Below are 21,018 nucleotides of genomic sequence, written 5' to 3'. Positions count from 1 at the left end.
CATAGGTGTTTCCTCATCTTGTTTTTCAAAATGAAAGCCTTTTTCACTGAAACAGCTTGAGACAAACATCCTGAGTGGAAAATTTCAGCCTGAATACTTAAGAATTTGGATAGAAGTTGCTTACATTGTATTTTAAAAATAACACAGTTAATGCTAAATATGTTAATTATATGCATTAATCATAAATAGCACTACCCTCTCTGCCTGCAGTGCCATTTGTCTTAGAACATTCATTTCAGAATGCATTTTGAAATGAGGCATTTGTATTTTTTCCTACTGTTTGCCTTCATATTGTCTTTTGCCTTGTCTTTATCTTCCTGATTCTTTTCATTCTAGTTTTCCATTTCATTCTGGTTTTTCACTTCTTTCTGGTTTTCCAACCAGAAACAACATGAAGAACAATAGGTTTGGTTTGCGAAGGGTATTTATGTCTGCAAGAGAAATTGGTTTCACTCCCTTTGGGTTTTGCATACAAGTAGTAATAAAATCAAGCCCAACAGCAACACATTGCTTGGCAGTCTTTCAGACCATGGTGCCAATGGTCTGTGCTTTGATTTATGGTGTGTGTGCTTGTTTTTGTGTAGTCTCTATCTGAAATCAATGAATTGCCAAATCAAAATCAAATTGTCCTGAAATGTGGCCTGGCTTACTGAGAAAGGTTATAAAATCTCTACAGGTTCTTTGGACTGGCTGAACTTGTAAGCTTTTGATTGAGGTGAAAGCCAGTGAATTTTACTTTAGAAGCCTTACTTCAAGATTTTGTAATAAAACTACTCAACTCAGTTCAAAACTGGTTTTGGAATTCGTGTTTGTTAAGGGTGGCTTAAATACATTTACTACTCATCATACAATGACACGGTTTTTGGAATATCATTCAAAGATCTGTCAAATGTGGTTTGTTGTATTGATTGTAGCATGTTACAATCTACTATTGAAATAAACGTAGTAGTAATTTGCATCTAATTCCTTCTACGTAAGTTCATAGAGGAAGGAGAAAGTACACCTTCACAATCCCCTGCTTTAGGGATGCAGATAGGACTGGCCACCAAGAGGAGATTGGTGATGGTCCCATATTTACCCACACTCCAACAGACTGTAGCTAATTATGAGAGTGATAACTCCATAGGGTGATTTCTAGTCCATAGCATGTTAACATCACATTTTTGCAGGTGCTCTGTCATCCAAGAACAAACGTACTCTGGGAGTAATTAGCACTAGCGTGCCATCAGACTGGAAGGATGAGATGGGCAGGAATCTCTGGGGTATGTCCTCACTCAGGGACTACGGAGTATTGTCACAAATGCTTTATGTGAAGTATTAGAAAGAATGATCCTTACATCTGTAGATAGCAGCAGGGTGGAAGGGACTACAGGCAGCTTTTGAGGCCGTGACAGACAAGCTAAAGTGATCTTGGCAAATTGTTGTAAGGGAGAACATCACAATTCAGCAGGGACAAATGGGGAGTGCTGTGCTGGGATTATAATAACCAACAATCCAAATGCTTGTTGGGGGGAGACTAACAAGAAATCAGAAGCTGGCCTTATAAAGTGGATCAAAACATAAGATGACATTAAAATATGTTAGATCATGTTTGTTACCTCAGACTTGCAAGAAAAACAAAAACGTACCACCAACAGAAAAGCAGTCACCGTGGTGGGAGATACAGATAGAAGGATTTTGGTCTCTTAGGAGCAAGCAGTTTGCACACTGTAAAGAAAACTGAGTGTTCTTTTACTCACTTGTTTCTCTTTCCTCAACTGATTACCTGATTAAATTTCATAACTATTGTCTCTGACTTGACATTCAATCCTTGAATGCATGATACCATAGGGAACTCTAATGATTGTTGTCACGCTTTGGGGTTTGTTTTCCATGCATAAAATTACAGTTTTGAGAACTGCTTGTTTTTCCAGGTTCCAGTTTCCTAGCGCAGTTGTGCTGTTAGTGAAGATTCAGTAGCTGACTGTAGGAGGCGTGCTGAGGGTGCATTTAGGGAAGCAAGTCACACTCTGCAGAGTCACTCTTTTGAAGTTTGTTTAATAGGAGATAGACACAAATTTTTGCTTTTTATTTATAATTTACTAGCCCAGCAATAAATAGTAACTTTTTTCTAATTAATCCCTTGTTCTTGTCTGTTTCTAAAATCTATTCAACTTCCCTTCATAGAGGGAGGCTTATGAAGCCTCATCGGGCGCAGCTGTATGTTTGCATTGCACAACAGATACCTGAGATGCTTTTTTTCTGAGATTACTCTTCTGACAGAATCTCTTCCATCTCACTACCTTTTCTTTCATACCCATGCACATTTATGTACGTGCTCTGTGGGATATTCTCTGTCTATGCATATGCTATTAAATTTTTTGTGAGCTTTCTGGGTAAATAGCTCTTTCCCATCCACCTTGCATGGGAAGACAATAACACAGCCACTATTTTTGTTTTCCAGAAGTTCAGTAGAGTTCACCTTTTAGACAAGGAAATGGTAGAGGAAAGGGGGGCAGGAACATGTGGAAATAAAAAATTTGCAGGCCTCTGGCCAGATAGTCACAGTGGAACCTTTAACTGCTCATAGATTCCTCATGTAAAAAGTTGATACTTTGTGTGAGAGCTGCTTTTAACATTTGTATCTGTGGTTTTGACTGATTATTCACCTTTCATTGATCTGTCAGTCCCTACAATTTTTCCAATAGGCCTGTGGATTTTTTTTGAGCAAAATAATCCCTAATAAAATAGTTTTTCTTCTTAGTTACCCCTTACAAACCATAGAGGATTTGTTGATGAATTACATCCTGAAAGCCATGATGGTGAGAGTGGGTGTGTTACCATTTGCAGCACATTTTCATGGTGGGATTTAGTAAGTTTTCACCTATCTGAATGGTCAAGCAATTTTGGAACCAAATGGCATGTGCTGAATGGAAAAGCAACATAGACCAAACTGGCAGCTGATATGCATCCACATCACTCCCATGGCACTGAGACAGTTGGAAGCATCTGCATTTTGGTCCCATGGGTCTTGCACTAGATCGTCAATTTTTGTATTACCTATTCAAATTGCAGTCTGAACGAAGTTGCTAAAGCACTGGTCAGGGCCATTGCTGTCTGACGCATGAGTGACTTTATCAGTCAGTGTGAAGTGTCTCATTTCAGATCATGTCATGATTTCTGTGATTGTGCAGACTGTAACCATCTGAAGTGTGACTCAGTGGTTGGCCTTGTCTTAACCGCTGGCTCTACTTGCAGATGGTTGATCTTCATTATAGTGAGTGGTCTTGCAAGGACTTAATCTAGTTGTATAATTCAAATAAAACGAGTCACACTGTGAAGGAAGGAGTGTACAGATCAACCACTGCTAACACGTTGCTGAGATGTGCAATTTCATTTTCTCTTCCAGCAAATACTACGACATGCCCGTGGAAATGCCACAAAGGTGATATTTCTCATTACTGATGGATATTCCAATGGGGGAGACCCAAGACCCATTGCAGCATCCTTGCGTGAATTGGGAGTGGAGATCTTCACGTTCGGGATATGGCAGGGGAATATCCGAGAACTGAATGACATGGCATCTCATCCAAAAGAAGATCACTGTTACCTTCTTCACAGTTTTACTGAGTTTGAAGCTCTGGCACGCAGAGCTCTTCATGAAGGTATTAATGTACTAACCTCAAAAGTCTACAGAGAGCAGATGTCTGAACAGAAAGATGCCCAGTACAATCTTGTAATTACATTTCATGTAATGTTGATTCTATCTTTATTATTACTATTTTTCCTCTTACTTTTTAGCAGAGGTGTTCATTCCTCAGGTAAAAAGATAAACTGTTTGTTTGACTAACTCATCATCAACAAAGTATGAGCCAAATTCTCCTCCTTGGTATATACATACTTACCTCCATTCAACTCTTCATTTTGTCCACAAAGAACAGCCTATGGTCTTGGGCCAATGTAACTTTTGCTTGAGTAGATGAAGCTTGTAGTCAGATACATGGTTGTACAAAAGAGGCATCTAGTACATACCTTGGGACTAAACTTAATACCTGTTGGTATTTTACACAATCAACAAAAGCTAGCCTGTTCAGAACTGATAGAGATCTCTGTGTAGAAGGGTAAATACAATTTATGACCTTACACATTCAGTAAAACTGCTAAGAGAGTTTGGGCTCTGTCTTTATCTTTTTTTAATCTACTGTATTCTAAAAATAAAAACCTCTTCCTGAAATATAGAATAAGTTTAGACTAGTAAGTGAGAACACATGACTAGACCTTCATTTGTAAGCCAGTGCTGTTTGATTGAGGCTTAGGACATGCATCCAACTAGCCGTTAGCATTTATTTGCTACATTTAATTTTTAAAAGCATGCTACTTTTACATAAGGAGTGTGTTTTACTGTTATTCAGTTTGTTCCAGGTAAGGTTTAATTAGTCTATGTGACTGTGCCAAAGGAAAGATTGGATTTTTAATAAGACAAACTTGTTATACATGCCATGACCAAATGCTCTTCTGATGCCAAAGATGGCATCCACCAAAGCCGGGAAAAGCTGCCTCAGCAGCTTCTGTTGGGAGTGAGACTGCATTCTGGCAGTCTTAGGCTCAAACGACACCGGGTGAGAAAATGTGAGGATCTTTGCACCATGGATTTCAGTGAGCCTTTTTCCAGAATAAGAACACCAATTTTTATTTTTTTTTCTTCACATTTTGAGTGTAGCAAGGCTCTGATTTATGCTGCCATCACTACTGCTTAGAACTGGAACCTAGGGTTTTTAAGAAACTTTTCACTAATGACATAATGTGAGGCTGGGGGGATACTTTGGTTTGGATTTTTTGTTAATTAATTGATACTATTTCAGACCTGCCCTCTGGCAGCTATATCCAAGAAGATATATCGCATTGTTCGTATCTCTGTGAGGCAAATGAAAACTGCTGCGACATCATGGCAAGCTGTAAATGTGGCACTCACACTGGCCAGTTTGAGTGCATCTGTGAAAAGGGATACTATGGGAAAGGACTACAACATGAATGCACAGGTGAGTCTCATGCCAGTGCTTGGGTTTCTCTGTATGCCCTGAATGTAGGGCTAATCTAGTTGAGAGCAAAAAGCTCTCTTTGGGATTATGGCTATGAATCTGGGTCAGAATGCATTTGAGGTTGTTGGAAAACTCTCTCTGGCTGAAGGCATAGAATAGAGCTAGCAGTCAAACTGACCTCGTACCTTGTCTCCAGCAGTAGCCCAAAGAGGTGCGCAGGAAAGAAGAATAGGGCAAATGTTCTGACACAGTAAAACTTTCCTAAAACACAACTCACCAACAATATGTAACTAAAGTTTACCAAGCCTACGCTTCATAAACTTTTGCACTCAAGTGCTCTTAGTAAATTTTTCCTTCATGAATTTTGCTGATCACTTTTTGAACTTTCATAAACTTTCCTGTTTGTAGAAGGGCTGTGTATGTGGATCTTTGCAGGATAAATCCTTGGTGAAACTTACAGCCAATTAAATGTTCTTTAATTCTCTCATGTTGACTTTCAGTTACTAAAGAGGAAGAAGGCATTTGGGTCAATAAACAGAAACTTGTCATCACATTTTGCTAAGATTGTCGTTGTTATTGCTGTTACTGCTTTTAGCCAAGTCCTTTTACTAGTATGCATTCAAAGTCTATAGCTGAAATAGCAAAAATTTACAGTTCTTTATTAGCAGATAAGTAGCTTTTATTCAATTCTCTTGATTTTTCGAGGAGAAAAGTTTCGAAATTGTCAGACCATATCTAAACTCTGTTACATTTGGTTTGTGAGCTGGACAAAAGGAGTACTTACAATTAAATATTTATCAACTACAAACAAAATGCAGTATTTATATTGATCTTGTTTGTATTCTCATATTCTCACTTATGTTCTGCATATATAATCACAGTTCTCATGTTTCCTCATGAGATGTGAACCAAGCGCAGTGGCTATATGGATTGTAGTTGTGTTGTTCATGAGTCCTATGCTGCATTTTAAATGTGATTTTCATTACATGTAGAAAGTCTCTTGATGTAACTTGTAAAAGTTGGTAGTTCTGTTTAGAGAATAGGCACAGGCAGGTTTGTGACTGGAAGCTAAAAAATTCCTTCAGGGGAAGGTTTAACAGAGACTGTGATGGCTGTATGCCTGTATGAGGAGGATTGTAAGGATACACTGAGGGATCCAGACTATGCACATAAGTACATTATGGGGGAAAGGTGATGTCTGTCACCACTGCAAGAGAGGACTGAGATACCCCAGTGTTTCTGTTGGGAAGTTGATTAGTTGTATTACACTCCCTGCCAATAATCACCTTGGAATTCACCTTGTGCCTCTGGAGCATCTTTCCTTGGTTCTGTACTAAAAGAGAAGTAAGTAATCAGGAATTCATTGATTTTTGAGTGCAACATGAGTAGAGGAATGTACTTAGAGTCAATGTCAGCCCTGGCACATTGGATCAGAATTTGATTTTATGTAAGTGGGTGCTCAGTTAACACTAAATGAAGATACACTATTCCATTTTCTTAGCATCAGTTGTGATTCTAATTTGTTTCAGACAAAATCAAATTTTCCTCTTAATTTTTCCTTTTGTAATTCAAATGAGTTTCCTCCATCTTGAGTGCCCTAGAAACCTGTTGAACAAAATAAACACAGCATTTCTACCTCTATCGATAGCTTGTGTCATTAAATACTGTTTTGAGCTATTCCTAAAGATAATGGGCCGATCATCTTAGACTTACCCTTTCTACATGAAAGGATCTTTTGATGGGGTGAGCATACCTTTTGAGTGCTACCAAAAATGATAAAAGTCTGATTTCTTTAAATGGGTACTTCACAGCTGCAGAGGGAAGTTTCATTTTGACATCATCAGCAGGTGCTTGTGAAATAAGTTTTTAAAGGGAGTTGGTATTAGATACACTGCAAATACACTGATCGTTGCAGCCAGCAGCTGTAAATGTGAAGATAATTGAAGATGTATACGTTCAGGGCGAATTTGACCTGAGTAACTCAAGCCTGTTCTGTAGAATATGTCTGCTCTGCTCTACTATTGTATTCATCTTTAAGACAGACAGAAACAAAAGGCAATATGTGTTCTTTAAAGGAAAAACAGTGTATTTTGAAATCTTTTATTCTGAAAAGGATTCCAACCTTTTTTTTTTTTTTTAATATGTTTCCCAGCTAAGCATAGCTGTGGATTTGTAAAGCATAAGGAATCTTAAGAATGCATCTTAAGTTTTCTTCACTATATAATGTGCAGGAGGACTTTTGGCAAGTTTACAGTGACAGGACTTACATTTTAATTGGACTACTTTTAGCTTTTGATCAGTTAAACTTGCAGATACTCTACTAGCCTATATTTACCTAATGCAGTAAAAGAGTTTTGATTAAGACCAGAGATTTTTCTTCTGCAACGTATCTGTTCTTTTTCCTATTTATTTATTTTCTGTGTTTATTTTCTGTATGCTCTTGTGCTTATATGCATTATACACCTTATTGTTGTTTATGATTTTAAATGTGACACATCAGAATAACTATGTAAAAATTGTAACAGTTCTTTACTTTCCTAATTACCTGAAATCACCCTCTAGAAAGCTTCCATAAAATAAAATAGGAGCCACATGCTTTGTGCCGAAGAGCAGAAATTGGCTTCAATGTTCCCCTCCTGTTCTTTGTAATGTTGTTGATGATGTGCCACAGAAAGAAGAACAGACTATTTTCTACTTTAAAAAGCAAACCAAACAAAAGCTTCTTGGCCCACACTAGGAGCCTCATGCAGCCAGAGACGTCTGTGACAATTGTGACAAAGGAGGGGAGACAGAGGAAGAACAGAGGCAGTGTCATAACCAGTCCCAAGTATTGTAGAGTACATAAACATCTCCTCTTCAATAGTGCTTCATTTTTTTTCCTTCCTTTCCTTGATTACAAACGTTGAGTTTCAAACTAGAGACAACCAAACAAAAATACAGAGGTGAGTGAAAATAAATCTATGATTTCCACCACCTAAGACTGTCTCATCCATTCCCTAAAAAAAAAGGTGGGTTGTTCAAGTCAACTGCTTGTTCCATGGAAAAGTAAAACAAATGTCCGTATCTCCATTTGTATCTTCTCTGTTTTAGGAAGTTAGGGAATACATCTTTAACACAGCCTTTTCACACATTTTTTCAGCAAGACTCTCCAGGGAAAGTTTTTTTTAAGTGGGCTCTTGGGTTGGATGAACTTTCCGATTCATGATGATGCAACTAAAGGATGCTACCCATCATGTTCATCTCATCACTTACCTCCCAAGCAGAGCCACAGTTATTGGGGAGGTCAGGAAACTGTTGTCTTAGAACCAGTAGTTTCTTTAATCTAACGTGGACCTCATGTTTTGCAGCACAGTGTATCCATGAAGATGATGTGCAGATGGTGGGGCAGAATAGTAAATGAAATACTTGTACTCTATGACAGTTATTCCTTCTTTTGTTTATTTTTGGTCCACTACTTGTGTATAATTATTGAAGTGTAGAATTTCACCATATGTATGAGTACTCAATAGGTTGTCTAGTCTTCATTTTAGGAGTATGCAGCATATCATTTATCATCTGCACAGCCACTAGGGCAACAGTTTTGCCTACAGGACAGCACATGGATTAGATCTGTAAAGAGCCTTTCCAATGAAACTTGAAATCATGTGAAAACTTTGACTTTTTTTTACAAATTTTAATTTAGAACACATTAACTGAAAAGACTTTAAACTTTGAGGAAACATAGGTCCAGCAAGGCAGGGGAGATTTGCATTTTGTGGTTTCTTGGATTTTGAACCCAATTTTCAGCTGAGCATTTTTTCCATGAGATTTTCAGGATTGTTCCTGCTGAGAATGCAAAACAAAACCTGATGTTCATGAGTTGGATAGTGTTCTAGTTAGAAAAAAAAAATATTCTTGTGTTTAATATGTTGCTAGTTCTTTTCTTAGTCAGACAGGAAGAACTTTTAATTCCAGTGGTGATTCCAGTGGCCTAGTGAAAGAAAGCTAAACGTCTCTTTGCCATGCTGTATCCTTCCTCCCTTTCTTTTGATAGGAGCTTCTACTCCCCTGGAAGTTTCTCAGTATTCCTTTTTGGAAGGTATTTCTTTATAGAAATTACCTGTAATTTCTTACTGTAGGAGGTGCTGGTTTAATGAAGCAGTGGGAACCATCTTGAACTTGTACTGTACGTGGAAATTTTCACTAAGTTTACAAGATCCCCCCAAGACCCAAGGCATCCAGAGTTAACAACACATATCGTAACAATACTCTTCAGTGGGTGACTGTCATGGATCTGGAGTAGAACCACCAGCACCAGCACTAGTAATTGACCAACAGGGAGCAAAAAGAGAGCAAGAAAGGGATTGTGAAAAAGAGAGTGTACAAAATGTCTCCAGCCACAGTAAAATCTCAGGCTAAATTTGCCTGTTGAATCTGAAGATTTGAATTAGTTCACAGAACTGCAAATTTTCAGGCTCTTAGAACTTAGTTTCTTACTGTTTCACAAGGCAGTGCCATTTCATGATTTCATCTGTTGAATATGCATATTAAAACTGGACAGCAGTTTGTTTGGGTTCCTCTTCTCTCCTTTGTTTTTAATTTATAAATCAGAAAAATACTCTTCAGTTCTAGCTTAGTTCTCACGGAAAGAAGGCTTCTCCTGAGACCTGCAGCCATTGAAAACTGGCAAATTGAAAAAGGAACAGCTCCTTGAAGAAAATGTCAAATGGCTGCTAGTGTGTTATCTTGTGCCACATAAACCTGTAGATCTTGATAACCAAAAAGAAGAAAGCAAATAAAAATTTTAAACAAGATGAGTTGAAAAAAAATTGTATTACAGCTGGATAAGGAAGTTGGGATGTACATGCTTAATGAAGCATTAATTAATGCTTACAAAACCAGAGCAGTTTGGAGAGACTGTGAGTTGGACTCATCTACTAGATGAGACAGAAAGTTTGACTGGAGGGTCCTTGCTCTGTGTACACCACCTGTCAGTCAGTGATTCTCCCTTTTGCTTAACAGCTCTCTAACCATGAACCCCTTTCTGTAACCCTTTTGGGGGATGAGATAACTTTGTAAACTTTACTCTTTTATTTGTATTTTATTGATTTTTTAAAAATGCCTCTCCCAAGTGGAGCCTTCTTCTGTTACAGCCTCTCTTCAGTGACTTTTTGTCTGTGATAATACACAGATTTCTATGATGAATATACTGTGTTAAAAGGACTGGCTGTCGTGTAAGTAGAAGAGAAAACAAGAAAGCAGGGAGCTAAACCAACAGGAAGGATGCAAAATACCTGTGACTAAGCAACAGTGAAATGATGCCTAATTAATACTGGCAAAAACATTCCTCGCTGTCATTCTGCGTATTTTTTCTTTTTCTTTTATGTCTTGCTTGACTCATTATGGGTAACAATTTGAGAATAACATCATGATGGTTAAATAGAAAAGAAATGTAAATCAGTGGTTTTTTCTAGTGAGGGTTTAATAACATCATGATGGGTAAGTACAGGAGAAATGCAAATTGATCTGATTTTCCACTGAAGATACTGGAAGACAAGTGGATGAGGAAGGTGGATATAGGAGGTAAGTGCTGTAGACAATGCAATGGAAATTTAGTAGGTTAATTATCTTTTTAAAATCTTTTTAAGACTTTAAAAATAATGCAAAACCATACATAATTATTATTTGCATAAAGACTGAAGAAAATGGCTTTTACAGATACTTTGTGTGGAAAATAAATACATCTGGAAGCACGCAGACATGCTCTTCCAGATTTTTTACATTGAAAACTGCTTTCTCAAAAATTTGTCCCCTGAAGCATGGTATTTCCTGCTTTGCTTCAGGTAGAGATTCTCCTGCTTGTAGCAAAGGCTGCGTAAAAAAAAGGATTTTTCAAAAAGGAGCACACAATAGAGATAAATTCCTTTGGTTTGGTAATTTAAAAGCATAATGTCAGTAAACTCTTCACGTCAGGAGAGGTTTTTTGGTAGGAAGGACTGACAGAGATGATTGTTAGCTTGCATGATCCTACAGTAATTGTGCTTGCATTTTAAAGTGGCTTCTAGCACCAAAGTGGTTCATTTTCCACCTGTACAACCATCTTTATGAAGATGAGGCTTTTCTGGCAGTGGAAGCTTCTTTTGCTGAGTTTACTCTTTGAAGCCTTATGACCTTGAACCCACAGACTGATAGCAAAAAGATTCCTGAACCACAGTGTGTATGAAGTGATAACAGGTTTTGTCATTTACTGAAGTGTTTCTTACAGTATGTAAAAGCTCTGTGGCCTGCTTTCCCCATGTGAAGCCTTTGAAGGGAAACAGCAAAACAATTTGGTTTTTTAAGTACACATTTTATAAATGTAAGTAGGAAAAAAAACTGATGAGATTGGGATTTTATTTTCTTTCTTTTGGGATCTAAGTATTCACAACTCAGGTGGGGCAGATCATGCAGACTTGCTTGGGGTTTTTCCTGTGTTTTGGTGGAGGATTGTTGTTTTGTTTAAGATTATGTGAACTTCGTAATTTATAAAGTGGATTTTTAATCCACACTTAGTCCATCAGAAAAACTTTAACAAGCTCTTGAGTCAGACAGTGAGCTTTCCAAACCATCACAGAAATACGAAAGTTTTAACATCTAGCCAATGACTTTGCTTGCAAAATTGTTAAAAAGGAGCTTTTCTTGGTCAATTTGGTGCAAGTTTTTTCACCTAAACAAATGACGTGTGCAGCTACTGGTGTTTTTTAACCATATCCATGGTTTTGATAAGCCTCTTGAAGTGAACAAGGGTATTTCCAGTAGTGTTAGTGAGTTTTGGATCAAGTCCTTGGAACTGAGTCACTTATTTTTCTCTCTTCTCCAGGCCCTATGTATGAACTTATATACATCTTCTGTTACAAAATTAAAAATTTTAAGTAACATGATAGCTAATATGGATAATGGTGTTTCACTGGTATAGGATTTTTCTAACTCTGCACCATGTAGCTTGTTTCCTTTGCATTTAAAGTTGAACCATAGCAGAGAAAAAACCCCCTACCACTAACCAAAAACCACCAACGGAACAGTTTTCTGTGTATACCAGCACCATTTGTGAGGAAGTTCTTTAAAAATGAAGTTTTTTGGGTGAAGGTGAAAACCCAGATTCAATTTTGACATGTGCAGACCAGAAGAGCAGAGGTGTAATTTTACGTCTGCATGCAGTATTGAAAAGCATCTCATCCTTTCCAACTAGATGTCATTTAAGGCTTTAGAAAATAAGTTTCTATGCCAAAACAGACTCTTTATTTTGTATTAAGTACAGAGCTGTTTCTGAAATAAATTTGATGGAAAGTTGGAAAGTGATGCATAAGTAACCCTTTTTTTCTTATCTCGGAAGTGACTTGTCCTGGTCACCTCAGAATGTCATGAAAACAAAGCCTCTGGCCAAAATTCATATGTGCAGTTAGAGGAGAAAAATCAACCATCTGGAGGGCTTGAAAGGAGCAGAAACCATGCTCTGAGTAGCAATAGACATGACATAGAAATATCTCCAGCTTTCTGTGCTGATCAGACTTAGTCTCTCCTTGGAGCGCCCAAGCTGTCCTTTGGCCACAGTATAGCTATTATAGGCGGCCATCACGATGAAGAAAAGCCAAAGTGTAAATACAGCACCAGATAGGTTCAGCCTTTAGTTAAATGATTGTAAAACCTTTACTGTTAAGCCTGGGCTTTGCCTTAAGTCTCTAGACAGCGTAAAAACCAGACTGCCCTACCTTCGTTGAGACTTTACATGGTTGGAAAACATCCTTTTCCAGCTGTGCAGTCCCAGGCAAAGTGGTAGTTTACAAAATTTGTGCTAAACATGTCTTTTTTAACTGCCTGAAGCATTCATCAGACCCTTGTCACAAAATTTTAAACATTTTAGGCTCATACCATTTTAGCATAGGCCTTTGATAAGCCTTTGACTCAAATCTTGGAGAGTTGAGAATAATTTTCAGGATTGGCACCTGTATCACACTAGGCAGTTACTGGAATAATTGTCTATCCATAGAATCCCTTAATTAAATGTTTTTTAGTACAACATTCTTTGGTTACCCCTGTGGATTACATGGTGTCATCTTGCCTTCACTGCCTTCTCAGAAACACATAGCCAGGATGTTTTCATAGACACGCGCACACATATTATTCCTGAACTTGTGCCAGTCTTGCAAATTAAAAGCAGGCATCTTAGCATTCTGTGAGCCTTTAAGTAGCTTTTGTCTGAGAGAAGAAAAAATTAAAATGCTTGCAAGAGTGCATCAGGGATGAAATAAGATGGCAATATACAGCAAAGAGTGTTAATTACTGAAATGAGGAGAGAGGTTGGAGAGAGGTTAAGAGACTTAGAGCTTGTTATAATTAACTATTTTGTCCCTAGTGACTCTCTAAGGCTCCAAAGCATCACATTTAAGTATTTAAGTCATTCCTAGGACATAATTTGTGCTACAGTTAACTCGTAAGGTTTAGCCTTAGTGCCTGTGCCTGTGAGGTTGTGAACAGGTATCGGGATTCCTAGCATCATTAAGCTGCTCTGAAAGTCTTGTCAAAGCTGATTCATTTAACCAGAGTGGAGCATAGCACTCTTTAACGTGACAAAATCAGGCAGTCGCTGTCTCTCTGCATTTGGAGTTTGATGGATTGTACATCGTGTGTTTGTCACTTGGTCAAACAAATTTAACTCTTAGCTCTCAGAATCAATTTCCAATTTAACATGGATTGTAGGAATATTTTCATTTCATTTTTAAATCCTTGATTTGACTTACAATATTTACTCTACCCAGGCCAGCGAATATTGCAAAGTGTGTTCTCTGTAAGAATGAATACTGTTCCTTTCAACATTTTAAACAATATTGCCTACTTCTCTTCCAGTATGAAGCAAGTATTTTGTATAAAATGCAGTTTGCATCATTTTGCAAATGTTCAGAGATGGTCAGCTGTTGATTGCCCTCGGTTTGCTGAGAAGGGGAAGAAAATGTAGAAACAGAAGTGCACAAAGCTCATCAGGTCATAATCCACAGCTGAATAAGTCATTTGTTTGCAGATTTTGACCTAAACAAAATCTTTCAGGGGATATTTACCCAAAAGGCAATATGGATGTTCTTTCCAGTACCTTCTGTCCATTTGACTATCACCTTCACAGGAGAGGAAAGAGTAGAGGGAAGGGATGAGATGGCTTTTCTGTTGACTCTCCTGTTCAGTCCTGTCCAGCTGACTTCTCTCTGTTCTCTGTGGAAAATTGCCTGGCAGGTTCCTCAGATCATTTCACAATCACTTCTAGGGAAGAAGCCCTCTCTCTCTGTCTTCTGCAGCTATGCCCCTCACTTTCTCCCACTGTGCACATTCTCTGTTTCTTCAGCCACAGGAGTCCAGAAGTGCTTCAGACTCTGGTATCACTCCAACAAAGGCAGCAGGCAGAAAGAAGAGTATGTTGGAAAAAACATCATGATGAAAAGGGGTCAAAAGCCCACTAAACTTGGAGCAGAATTAGGGAAGATAGGTTGCAAACATTTTATGATGAGCTTAATCTATCTGCCAGGTACTCAACAGCCAGAATGGATGGGAGCAGTTTGGTCTGCTGTCTTGTAAGCAGCCTTGTTGTCTTCTGTCACCCTACAGTCTACTGCCCAACCTTCTCACCCAGAAACAGTGCTGACTGCATGGTAGAGTGTGACCAGATCCCTGGAGAATGAGAAAGCAGCAACACAAATCGGTTTCATCAAACAGGAAATTGGTTTCTCCTGGTTTTGTTGGTGTTTTGATGAAAACAGAAATCAGGACTCTGCACAGAAATGGGAATCTCTTCAGGCGAAAACCCTAGGGTTTAATTTGTTACCATGCAAAACAAAGCCAGACCAGCAACTAGCACTTCCAATGCAGATGTTTCAGTAGGGCTGACATCTGAAGGTAGTTTGAAGAGTTGATTTTTTTTCTCCCTAGTCTGAAATTTATTAAATATGAAGTGTTTTCCTTCACAAGAATGGGAAGAATGAATGGATCTTTGCGGGTGGGGGTGTTGAGAAAGATTGATTTTATGTGTGTATATGTACTTAATCATATAGTCTAACTGTAGTCATGTTGTTTAGTTATAGTTTGGACCTGACAGATTTGAAACAAAACCCAATACAATTAAGCACTAAGTTGCAGCTTTTCATTAGTGTGAAGCATAGAGGAATGGCAAAATCTTCATCTGTGTAGGTGTGTACAGCTGTACTGATTTTACACAGAGCTGCACCATATTCTAATAACCTAAGATCTGGCTCCTTCTCCTGGCCATGAGGCAAATCTGGTGGTTTTTTCTTCCATGAGAGGAAAAAAAAACATTGAGGATAGCTAAAAAAAAAAAAGTGGATTTTTGGCCCTGAAAGTTCAAAGAAAGGGTGTTCCCATGTAAATGCCATATAAATACCCATGCAAAGTTTCCATCTCCTTGTGGCGTGTAGTTTGTTTCTCAAACAAGAATGCCAGAAGATAAAGTACAAGAACTTTCCTACATTGTCCCTGCTAATGCTGTATGGGTTTTTTTTCCACAGATTATTGCTATTAATTCCACCCTGTTGGTCACAGAATAGTCCAGAGTATAACATTCCTATTAATATTGTCAGCCTTCCCTTCATCTCCAGTTTGTATGGTTTTATAACAGAAAAGTGCCTGCTCCATTCTGACTGTGCTCCCCCAGAAAAACTCTTATCTGGAAACACACATAGGTGATATTAAAAACTGTATCAAGATAGAGACAGGAAACGTCAGTGTTCTGGTGGAACACAGAAACTTTTACATCTACATGGGCTGGAAATATTCTAAGTCACTTTAATTTAAAGGCATATATTCTGAGTTTAATGTCTGTGTAAAAATGCCTGGAGCTTTGGAGGAAAATGTTGGCCTGTTACTGTATTTTCTCTTCCTGTCCCTCATCTTGCGCTTTGCCCATCTGCTGCCCTCAGAGCATCCCATGAAGCCTACGTAGGCCTGGGAATGGCAGTCTGTTAAAGCCTGCTGCTGTAACTTTGGCATCACAGGAGACAAGCCCAGTGCGTCTTACGGCAGCGACAGTGTGTGTGCTCACTCTGGGGAGTCCAGGCCAGTGTGGAGATGCTCTAGTACCTTTAAATGCAGCAGCTAGCTAGTTTAAATCTGCTGCACCTTTTTTTACATCTGTGGCACAGGGGTGCCGTAGGTCTCAAGACAGAGGGTATGGAAGAGGGGTTTGCCTGCAGGATTATGAAGTGCTGCAAAAGTTACTTTTTCAAATAATTCAGTTCACAGGATTAGGTTTTTCTAAGTTCAGAAAGGAGAGTGAGAGGCTGAGTAGCCTTATTCTGAGGAGTCTTGGTGTCAACACAGAATGTAAGGAATGCTTGCCAAACCTTATGGTTATATACCAGAAGAGCTATGTGTAATTAAGATGGTGTTTCTTTTGAAATTCCGTTATTATCTATGTCGCAGAGGCATTAGTTTGTATACCTAAAAATAATCTGGTCCTCTAGCCCTATTTCTGTTGTCAGTTTGGCAAAGAGTATCACCTGAAATACAAATATTCAATTTCCCTCTTTTCAGAGTCTAAGCTTTTGCCTCAACATAGTGAGGATCAAAATATGCAGTCACTTGCAAATCCCTTCACTTCAGTTTTTATGTCAGTGTGAATTACAGAGGAACAAAACACATATATAAATTTTGCTCGCTCTCTTTCCTGAATGGAAGTAAAAAATACAATGCCTTACAAAATATAAGACTATTTTAAAAACATGGCACTTCTGTGACCGCCCATATTCTTCCTGGTTGGCCAAAAACACTTCCCAAAACTGTCTCGATGGCAGCACAGGGGTGGTGGTTAGGTCATGGCACAGGAGTACACAAAAGCAAGGACACTTGGTCTTCTTTTGTGACTCAGTTTCATCAATGGGAATAGCCAAGCTGCATTCGTGTATGGCTTTTTTAGATGGACTGGTAGCCCACCTTGTGCCCACAGTCCAAACCCATGATAACAGAAATAATGTGATCACAAAAAATTGGACTGAGAAGGAGCATACCAGCAGTTCTTCAGCAGCTGCCTGGGCACTTTTCACTATGTCACAGGCAAGAAGGCAACTTGCACCCTGAGAACATGTGGGAAGCCCCTTACTGTCTTCTTGTTCCCCCACTTCTTTTTAACTACCTGTCCCTCAAGATAGATGATCACCCTGTCATCATAGGTGATGGATTACAGCTGTTACTTGTCTGATTTGTGCCTCAAGGCTGAAGCATAGATAAGTATTAAAGGTAACAAGTTCAAGGTCTGTGAATATGATGCTTTGTAAAGTTGTCCGTAACATCTTAAATTTCACTCCCAGTGATGTTAGAGATTGATTTATTCTCACTACTTTTAAGGTCATTTTTGGGAGGCCTCCTGTGTTGAAATAGAAAGTGCAATGCCTCATACATTCCTACATGAGAGAGGTAGTTTATCATCTGTTGCTTGCATCCCTCACTAGTTCACAGTCTGCAAAAGTGCAAGAAATTAGCCAAGAACTTGGCTCAAACCCAGGAAAAACTGAGATATTTTTAGACAGCATTAATTATCTTGTGAACCTAACTAATAGGAATCAAGTACTATTTAGGAATAGATTTTCTAGGTAAAATTCAGTGGTTTAGTAGTTGTAAGTCTTAGGTCCATTAAGCAGTGATTTAATCACTATTACTGCTTACCTTTTTTCTGTTTTGTTTTCCTTCAGGTTATAGGTAAGAATGTTCACTCCTTATTCTCCATCTCTGCAGGTGTAGATGGCCTTATTTATGGCAAAAGAGCTCAGATAAAAGGCATGCATTTAGAGAAGAAGGTAGTGTGGCAGACCTTTTTCCTCCCAAAACATACAGAGGTTCTCACTGCCCTTTAAAAAGAGAACAAGGGATTCTGCTTGTTCCAGGTGGAAAAATTTCCCTTGAAGCTGAGAAGATGTAGAAGTGGGACACATCACAGTTTCACTGTGATGTACAGAGAGGCTGAGCACCTGACAGTTCTTGGAAGAATCCTACTCTGCTATTTCCCTGCTCCCTTTTCTGGCAACAATGGCAGGCTATTTCATTCTAGTTGAAACAACTGCACTTTCGTAAAGCCTTTGGGTGTTACAGGTTGCTACTTTAGCACGTTTGGTCAATACTGATAGCAAGAAGGGGCGTTACAAACACAGGACTCAGTAGCCAGGGATTCCTGCTTTATGGGAGAACTCCCAAATTGCAGAAGGTTAGGTCTTTGCAGAGTGGCTAAGGGATGGAGACCAGGTTAGTGCAGTCTAGTGGGGGATGCAAAGGTGGTGTTCTGAAATGTTTTAATGGAAGTTCTTCACAGAAGAAAACTTTATAAGACTGAGGACTGAAGGTGTGTATTTGGTTGTGGTAGTACAGTATAATCTTTTTTATCTTTAATCTTTTTTACCATAGCTCGTTGGCAGGCATGGGGCTTGGTACTTAAAACATGTTCCTTCAGTTCAAATCTGAGGTGACCCTTTTGCTTGCAGCTGACGTATTGCTTTAGCAAGAATCAGATCCATCCTTAAGGACTCCCTTTATCTCTTGCAGAGAAATGAGAGGGGAGAAGGACAAGGGAAAACGGGGGAAATGAAGTGAGAAGCAGTCACTTATCCAAATATTTCTTGACCAAGCATCAGTTAATAGTGATCTATTTGTTTTTTCAGTGCTCTTGCTTTCAATAAATGAGACTCTATTTTCATCTACACATTTAGATAATTTTAAAAGTAGTCAGGAGATCCTGTCAGTTTCAATAAGAGTTTTACATGAGGAATGGAGAATGGGATTTATGGCATTTTTCACAGTAAATCATGGGTATCAGTAGTTATTCCAGGAATTAAGTAGAAACTATAACATCAAGATTACAACAGTTTACTGAACTCTACACAGGGATAGCTGGGATGGTTTCACAATATGTAAAAAAATAATTGGCAAGCCCACCACTTTTTATTGTCTGATTACTGGCCTGAGCTATTGCATGTGGTTCAGCTCTCTTAAGTTAACCAAAAACTGTCTGACTCTCACCCTGGGATGCTAAGTAAATAAACATGGAAATAGTGACATATGTTCTCCATCTGCACAGTCATGTGCTATATCTTCAATGCTTAGAAATGTTACTTAATAGGAGTATAATCACGGTTGTTGAAAAGTATATTTAATGATAAAAATAAGCGATGTGGAAAAGATGCCAAGTTTGGCACCTAATGCAGTAGTGACAGTTTATTGAGGGTCTGGCAGAAATGGCTTCACTTTCCTGTTTATAATAGGTTTTACTTGCTGCATTCCCCATCTGTGATTCAGCAACTGGAACTACTCTGATATGCAGAAAAAGGAGGCAGAAATAGGTGTCTTTTTTTTTTTTTTTTCTTCATGGTCATATGCACCAACAGCTGCTGGGAGTGGGTGTTGGAGGCAACAGCAGAAAGGGAGTGTTTCACATTAGACTAGTAAAATAATTCAGTACCCTACAGAGTTCTGTTAATATTTTGCCAGAGAGCAAATTCACAATTTTTGCCTGAATGAGAAGGAGAAAATCTGAGGATGTGGAGTCTCTGACTCGTCATAGATTCTTCATGCAACTTGCTGCTCTCAGGAAAGCCAGTTTGGTCATTCAATTTCACCAGAGTCATTTTCCTTTGGACTCTAAGTCTCAAGAGTCATTAAACACAAAACTGTTTCAAGTTGCTGAACAAGTGAACACAGTGGAATGGATCTTGAACCAGCAGGCATGTTCTTCACTGCAGAAACCTGTCAGACCTGTGAAGCTTGGGGTGTGTGCTTTGTTAACTTCTAAACCCCAGTCTCTTATTTTGGTTAAAATTACCTTTGAGGAATCCCAGGAGAAGGTGATCTTTTGAGTTATCCACGTAACATAAGATTCTTGCTCCCTGCTTCTGGAAGAAAGTGTAGTCTGTGCTGAGCAAGTGCTGGCTGAGTTGTGATTTCAGCATGTCCCAAGAGTCACGGACAGTGGAGTAAATTCTCACTTCTGTCCAGCTTCCTTTGGGTGTAGCACGTCAGGAGTTGTTAAGGAACCAATTTTTTTTGCCCCAGCCCCAGCTCAGACTTCTCTCTTTCCAAGTAGTCCCTCTTCCCAGTTGTGGATAGAGGAGGACTATTTCTTGGTTTCCAGTGTGTGCCTCTAGCTCATGCAGAAGTTAACTGAGCAGCATATAGTGCATCCCAGATGGAGCTTTTTAACTCTTCTGCTGTATCTGACTGCTGGCACTTGGGATTTGGTCTAGGGATAATTTTGGCTGGTTTGGGATCTAGTAGCTGCTTTTTAGTCCATCCTGTTAGGGAGGTGAGGGATTGGTGGATTTGTTGGTACAATGAGGAGTAATGAAAAAGTATGGAGTGACTTTGTTCCCCTCATCTGATTTGAATTCCCCTCTGCAAATGTGTCCTTTTCTTGGCCCTCCCTTTTCCTTCTTGACCCAGAACCCTTTCTGTCAGCTGAAAGAGTAGAGCTATTTGATACATGGTATGATGATTGAACCAGGCCTAGAGAAATCTGGGCTTCCGGTGCCTTCAGAGGAGACAGATACTAGCTCTCTGAAACAGGTATTTGCTCATCTTTGTGTAGCACAAACTAAACAAAATGCTGGGGTTCTTCTTAGTGGAATTTGCTTTACTTGAGCCTGTCTGTATTTTTTTACAGTTTTGTAAAAACAAAAATATACCTTCACAGCAAGTATATTAAAGGCAAATAAGTGCACCTAGGACAGAATGGAGAAGTTCCTTTTCAGTGTTTGTATATGTAAATAGCAGGAAGCTATCCAGAGATCCAGGGCACTTAGAACAGTACTGTTGAGAATAGTGTGTGCTGTCACATCAGCTGTGATCAAGGTTTACTGAGGAATGTGTGTCTGTGGTTATGCTGAACATCATGTCCAGAGAAGGTTACCATATAGTAGTTCTGATCTGAGCAAAGCATTTTCAGAATTGATTTTATTTCCCCTTTTAATTAAGAGTCTGATGGTGTGCAAAGTTTTGGACACAAAAC

The 21,018-nt window shown here is 38.8% G+C and overlaps 1 protein-coding gene across 1 annotated transcript in view; it reads left to right on the top strand.

Moving 5' to 3' along the window:
- The window catches only part of SVEP1 (sushi, von Willebrand factor type A, EGF and pentraxin domain containing 1), a 128,526-nt gene that overhangs the window by 15,634 nt on the left and 91,874 nt on the right, over positions 1-21,018 (top strand). Inside the window, exons 2-3 of the mRNA XM_075739560.1 lie at positions 3,389-3,644; positions 4,842-5,018. Coding sequence (XP_075595675.1) covers positions 3,389-3,644; positions 4,842-5,018 — 433 coding nt within the window. The remainder of the gene's footprint in view (positions 1-3,388; positions 3,645-4,841; positions 5,019-21,018) is intronic.

The sequence above is a fragment of the Balearica regulorum genome, chromosome Z (assembly GCF_011004875.1).
Source record: "Balearica regulorum gibbericeps isolate bBalReg1 chromosome Z, bBalReg1.pri, whole genome shotgun sequence".
Classification (NCBI taxonomy): Eukaryota; Metazoa; Chordata; class Aves; order Gruiformes; family Gruidae; genus Balearica; species Balearica regulorum.
This window is presented reverse-complemented; position numbering and strand designations above follow the sequence as displayed.